Source organism: Oryzias melastigma, linkage group LG2 (assembly GCF_002922805.2).
Source record: "Oryzias melastigma strain HK-1 linkage group LG2, ASM292280v2, whole genome shotgun sequence".
In the NCBI taxonomy this organism is placed as follows: domain Eukaryota; kingdom Metazoa; phylum Chordata; class Actinopteri; order Beloniformes; family Adrianichthyidae; genus Oryzias; species Oryzias melastigma.
This window is the reverse complement of record NC_050513.1, coordinates 19,610,606-19,617,427: the sequence shown is the minus strand read 5'-3', so window position 1 is coordinate 19,617,427 and position 6,822 is coordinate 19,610,606. Positions and strand designations below refer to the sequence as shown.

At 41.6% G+C, this 6,822-nt stretch overlaps 1 protein-coding gene across 1 annotated transcript in view; it reads left to right on the top strand.

Annotated features, from left to right (window-relative positions):
* The window catches only part of runx1 (RUNX family transcription factor 1), a 21,390-nt gene extending 14,568 nt beyond the window's left edge, over positions 1-6,822 (top strand). The window contains exons 5-8 of the mRNA XM_024265216.2: positions 1,579-1,683; positions 2,214-2,426; positions 5,754-5,900; positions 5,971-6,822. Of these exons, the coding sequence (XP_024120984.1) occupies positions 1,579-1,683; positions 2,214-2,426; positions 5,754-5,900; positions 5,971-6,518 (1,013 nt within the window). The 3' untranslated portion in view covers positions 6,519-6,822. The remainder of the gene's footprint in view (positions 1-1,578; positions 1,684-2,213; positions 2,427-5,753; positions 5,901-5,970) is intronic.

Genomic DNA, 6,822 nt, shown 5'->3' with positions numbered 1-6,822 from the left:
ACTATGTTTGTGCTGTTGTGTTTCTGTGGCTCGTTGGCCTTTAAGTGAAACAAAACGAATATTACAGAAAACATTGTGCTGTAAAAGAAAGTCATAAAGAGATGAAGAAAACATTTAGCTCTGTAAGATTTTCACTAATTGTATCCTTGATCTCACTCTTTAGGCTTACATATTCCCCTTTGTAGCCCAATCATTCAAAATGCCTTTTCTTTGTCAACATTTTTGCCTTTCGTCTTCTCTTTTCCTCAACCAAGAGTTGTTACGGTTTTTCTGCTGCAGGTCACCAGCTCCAAGGGCATTTGCTGTTAACCTTGGATGTATGTTTTTTTTTATTTGCAGTTATGTTGATCAAGTCCTAAATCAGGTGCACTTCTTGAAACAAACCAAAGCTTTTAGGGCAATGAAGCAAAGACCCACATTCAATCTGCAGTAAAATGATAAAACTGGTTCGTACTCGTTTGTTATACAATATAAAACCATCTTTTTCCAGAAGGCGTTACACCGGCTATCTAGGTTTGGTTCATTAATCAAGAAAATAAAACTTTAAAGGCTTTTTTGGCTTTTGATTGCCCAATGGTCCTTATTTTCACAAGTAAATGGGTTCTGGATCCAGTTGTGAACCCCTGCAGGTGCACCAATAGGTTGGAATCTCATTTTCATTTGTGCCAAAGAAGAGCTCTAATGCTAATAGACACTAGGCATGTGAAGCACGTTCAAGAATGTGTTAAACTGGAATTCGTGATAGTCCATTTAGCATACGGTGTTCACACTGGACTGTTGCTGCCTGATATTAGCGCATGTACCTACAGTTGGAAGAGGCTTCATGGGAAATGTCAAAGTGGTGCAAATCTTGCTCCAGATTTTTTCTCTCTCAGCTCTATTCCGATATAGGAAATATGTTGTGTCGTAGAATTCCAGTCGGGCACAAACCGCAATTATTCATTTCTCTTTCATGATCAATTTACAAACCGTTGACTTTTTCATTATCATTATAAAGGGAAGTCTATTTAAATGTCACTACCAAATCTGATTCCTTGATTGGTCAAAGTTCAAATCGTTCAACTATTGTAGAAACTTGGATAGTGCCGTGAGAACACAAGAGTTTTGAACGCGGAAGCAGGAATTGCACATTTACATAGAATTATTTTATTAAAGTGTTTGGTTGAACGTCTCTTGCCCAGTCTGGTGTGAATTTAGTATAATCTGAAACTCTAGTTTTAATCCATGTCCACAAATCAGTGCACACAAACAGGTCAGAGTACCCAGTATATCAGATACAGGATTCAGGAAGATAGTTGGATTCCAAAGAGGCCGAAACAAATGGGTCTAATCTGAGATAGAGTAGATAGACAAATCCAGGAGGGTTTGGATCTGTGGGGATTCTATTTCTGTTACCATTGATATTGTGAGTGTTTATTTTTACTCTTTTTAAGAGTGTAATTATTCTTTACCCAAACTTTAAAACCAGTGTATTAGGCTCAGTTTTGTTAGATGCAAGGCTTAAGTCTGGTTCTACTGCTTTTGTTTGTTTTATTGTCCTCTCAGTTTCTACCTTTGTTTTCACCCTTTATCTTCCAGGAAAGAGCTTCACTCTGACCATCACTGTTTTTACCAACCCTCCCCAAGTGGCGACGTACCAAAGAGCCATTAAAATCACCGTGGACGGACCCAGAGAGCCCAGACGTGAGTCATCTTCACACACTAACTCTGGTGATTTCTGTATCACAGTTCTCCTCCAATAAAGTGTAGCCACACAACAGTGACAGAAGACAAAGAGGGAAGAGTCCAGTATGAAAAATCTATTGAATAATTCGTGTTTTTTTTTTTAAATGTATCATAACTAACCCTAAAATTCTAGTTAAATATAATTCATCAGTAGGGATTGAATTGCTACATCTGCCAGTATTAGCCAATAGATTTCTCTTTGTTGCAATAGAAAGTCTCGGAATGAGATGAACTTTAACTGGTCAAGTTCATTAACTAAAGCAGCTCAGAAGTGTCTGAGAATCTCGTCACACTCTGAGCTGAGAGTCAAGGAGGAAGCTGATGCAACAGAAAGTTCCTCCTTGACTCTCAGCTCCATCTAGATATTTAAGTAACATTTTACGGTTAAAAGCCTGGAATACTCAGACTGGATGAGGCGGGAAAACATGCAGTCATACACTCATTTCCATCCGTGGAAAAGTCAGAGACACTCCTTTTGTCCTTTCCAGGCCACCGTCAGAAGCTGGACGAGGTCAAAGCCGGCTCCCTGGCTTTTTCCGAGAGGCTGACGGAGCTGGAGCAGCTGAGGCGGAGCTCCATCAGGGTGACCCCTCCCCACCACCACCACCACCACCATCACCAACCCTCTGCCGGCAGCCGCCAGTCTGTCGCCCTCGGCTCGGCCAACTTCTCCAGCCCCACACACTCGCAGATTGCTGCAGGTAAGATGTAGATCCTCGGGAATGAGGTGAGATCAGAGTCATTCAGCTCTGGTGATCAAGATCTACCAGCTTTCACTTGTTCTGCTTTCCCTGACTATAACTAATAAAAACATGAGATGTGTTTAGTCAACTAGAACCTGTGCACTCTTGATGCAGATTGAAGATCTTAAAGACCCAATCCAACAAAATTAGATTAAGTCATTTAATTGTAAGTCGTGAATCAGGAGTAAACTGAAAAATCTAGTTGAAAAAAGCTTGCAGCCCATCTTTTGCTCTCCATTTTTGTCACACCGGTAATGTTAGGTTGGGGTTATTAGTAGGGGTGTGCCAAAATATCGATACTGCAATATTAAATATGCGATATTTAATCCTGCTATGGATTCTCGTGGGTTTTCACCAAGTATCAGTCTTTTATTTTCATTTGAAGAGGCTGTAAATCGTCATCCTTTGGTGAGACGTTCCTTTGGAGGCAGATAGGGGCGTGTATTTCATGGCTTGGTGTCAATGCTTATCAAAGACAGTTTTACTAGTTTCAGCACTGTTGCACAAAATGTCTATTACTTGTTGCACAAATTAAGACACAAGTTGTTCATTTTTATTGTGTTCAATCTAAAAAAAGTATGTGTTCTTCTTTATAATGTGAGTTATTCAAGATGATTTTTACCAATTATCATGATATTATCGATATGACATCGTATCGCGAGGTATTCAGTGACTCCCAGCCCTAGTTTTGAGGCTGTAAGCTAGCATGAAATAGCGTAAACAGATGGATGATGGGAAGAGGTCCACTATTCCGTTGACAAAAATCATAGGGCACACCAGAAAACAAAACTGTAAAAAACGTAGTCTGTATTAAGGATTTAGCAGATCCTCCAGAATCTCCAAGGCATTTTTCATAATAAAAAAGCTTGAAATTGCTTTTTCATACAAGTTGTCTTAGTTTTCAATTAAACCTTGCAATAAAGGCTACATGAGGGATGTACAATCATCCCCTTTAAAGATGCGACCGTTTCTCTCTACGACCCTCCACGACCCCGGACAACCCATAAACTCACAGCACGGTCATGTGACTTAGGCGTAATGGGTTTTCATTTTATTTGTGACGGACGCGGCTCAGAGGTGCAGGACTGTTCATACCACATGTTTGCATAACAGATTAGTATTTCCTGGTGTTTGTTTCCAGTAAAGTATGTTATGATTGCTTCCTGATCAAATATGTAATATATGTAGTATATATATATATATAACGGGATCTAAACGCTGCACGGCGTGTATTGATGTGTGTGTGTTGGCATGTGTGCAGCCTCGTGGTTCCTCCTTGTGGTTTCATCAAGAGCTGTTATGGTTTTGAGTGTGGGGGGGTGGGATGAGCTGTGGTTGCCATAGATACTCTTTGTGGTGTGGAAACAGAATCTATTCCCTTTTTGCTCTTTCAGTGACGCTAATGTCAAATCTTGGCTCGCATGGCCGTTGTGTAGCGTTCTGTCTCTGTGTACACTAAGAACACTAATATACCAAATACATCGACTTTTTCAGATGGGTGTGTTTGTTTTTCTCACCCTCCAAAATACTATACAGTCCAGTGGAAGATGCACATATCCCAAATTTAGATTTTTGTCTTATGCTAAAAGATCAACTTTTGTCTTCAGTCATTGGTTGTATTTTCAAAATAATCTACTGAGAACGTCAGAACAAAAGGATTTTCAGGTTTAGACATTGGAACCAGGATTTTCACTCGTCTCCTCCCCCTCCTTTCACTTCATTGTGTTTGGTGACTAGTTGTAGACTTCATCTAATCCTAATTACAGTGAGTCTCTAATCTACTGTATGTTTTATCACAATCAATTATCTACTTAGTTTAACACAAAAATGACTTTTAGTGGTTTCCTCCTCTACTCCAGGGTTCAGATTTGGGGTGTAAAACTTGACTTCTAGTCCTGAACAATTTGCACTTTTTTGGCTCCAGTATTTACTTTCTAATAGTGTTTTTCAACTTCTGGTTTTTATTTCACGTTGTATTAAATGTGGCATTACTTTCATGTCATTTTTAAGCTTTATCTATCTATCTATTATTATTATCTATCTATCTCCAGATTCATAAATTCCAACATTGTAGTCATTATAGAATTAGAAGTTTAGTAGTTGAGAATCTTTGTGGCGGATTAAGAGAGTTAAATAAACAGAACAAAAAGAACAGAGCAGCCTCTTTGCAGTTCCTTCTTTGAAAGTTTTTCCTGATCCCGTAAAGTGAAAATACTAACAGGAAACCGTTATTAGGCCACTTAAGGCCTCCCTCTTTCTCTTCCTCCTTTCTTTCCTCTCCTCTGGCCTGTTTGTCATCGCTGCTTTCATTTCTCATTTAAGCTTTATGCTCCTCAATTTCACTTCTCCATTAATAAAAAAGAAGAAAAAACTCAGAGTGGGACATACTGTACAGCCGAACTGCATAGTTCTATTCAGAACCTCTGTGTTGGAGTGGTCTCTGTGTATGTGCTTTATATATGTGCTTAAAAAACAAATGAAGACCTTACTTTGAGTATTTTGAACCAGATTCTCCCTGCCATCTGTACCACAACATGATCCTCAGAACCATGTTCTGGCTCACCAATGCTTGCCATCTATGGTACGGTTCATTTATTCACAGAAGAACATGGAATGGAGCTACCACAGCAGTCAAGTGAACCATATGTACACCGGTAAACTACGGATTACCTGGATTAAATCTGAAAAAAACTATCAAGAAACATGGATGTCTTCTGTCTGCCCTAATTTGGGTTCAAACCCTGTTTGCACCGTCCACAGCTAAGAATTTGGTTTGACAGACCCATGTACGATAGGATCCTTCAGCCTGTGGTTGGACTTTTAACCCATTAAAGCTGTTTACACACCAGGAATACACAGATTCTTGAACACGTTTTTAGCATACGTGGTTCACACTGGACTGCTGCTACCCGATACGAGCGTATTTACTAGCGATTGAAAGAAGCTTGGTGCAAAATGGCTAAAGCTCTGGTCTAAAAGGGTTCAAATAGACCTAAATCTAGTGGTGAGAAATCTTTAACTAAATGCTTCCGTTAGTCGTTACTGATGCTTTTGCTTTCTGAACCCCTCATTGATACGTTTTTCATTCTTTCTATAAAAGTCTGTGTACAGTTTCTTCCATAATCGTCCATGACATCATTGCTAAACCTCAAGTTTAAGGATTTTCCTGCAGTTTGTCAGACTTGTTAGGAAGATTGTTCTAAATCACCACCAATCACGGGAAGAGTCCAACAGCTCTGACTGTTGCTCTTGAGCTAACAGGTATGATTTCTCTCTCGTTTCCAGAGTCCAGACAGATGCAGTCATCTCCATCTTGGTCCTATGAACAATCATATCCCTACCTTGGCCAGATAACAACTCCCAGTGTCCACACAGCCAGTCAGCTTTCGCCCGGTCATTCTTCACTCAGCGACCTGTCTTCACGGCTCACAGGTAACATCCCACAGCGTCAAACTCCAACTAAAAGCATCCTTTCTTACTTTCTGTCTTTGTGTTTTCACAGGTCCTGACCTTGCCGCCTTTGGTGACCCTAGGATGGCCTTAGAGCGGCCTTTTACCTCTTTAACGTCCCTTCCTGACACCCGCTTCTCTGACCCCCGCGTGCACTACCCTCCCACAGCCGCCGCTTTTACCTACAACCCCACTCACAACACCGTCTCCAACGGCGCCCTCGGCATCACCATGGCAACGGCCATGGCGACTACACCGACGGGTCGGTACCATACCTACCTTCCGCCCCCCTACTCAGCAAACACGCCGCATCAGACTCAAAACGCGCCCTTCCAGTCGACGTCCTCGCCGTACCACCTCTACTATTCCGCCACCACCGGCTCCTACCAGTTTTCTATGATGGCAGGGGGGGGAGGTGCCAGCGACTCACGGACACCGCCGAGGATTCTGCCGCCCTGCACCAATGCCTCCACAGGCTCCTCCCTTCTGCACCCCTCACTACCCAACCAGAACGAAGGGGTGGATGTTCAGGTGGAGTCCAGCCACAGCAGTTCTCCCAGCAACATGGCTGCCGGTGAAGCTGTCTGGAGGCCATACTGAGCTGTCAAGGTGGATGAGGGGCCGTCATGGCCGACGTCCTGGTCATGTGACAGAAGACACTTGATGACTTGATCCAACTGACATCATTACAGCCCATTGAGTTACAATCAATGGACTGAGGCCTAACAGTAACTTATCTTTATATGAATATAGAGAGCAGACAACGAAATACCACCAAAACATTTTTAAACACACAGATTGTTTTGTTCTTCCTCAACATTGTTTTGAGTTTGTCGTTCGAAAGCACCTTTCAGAACCATTCCAGATGTGTCCGCATGCTCTGCAGATCGAATAAAAAACAAAC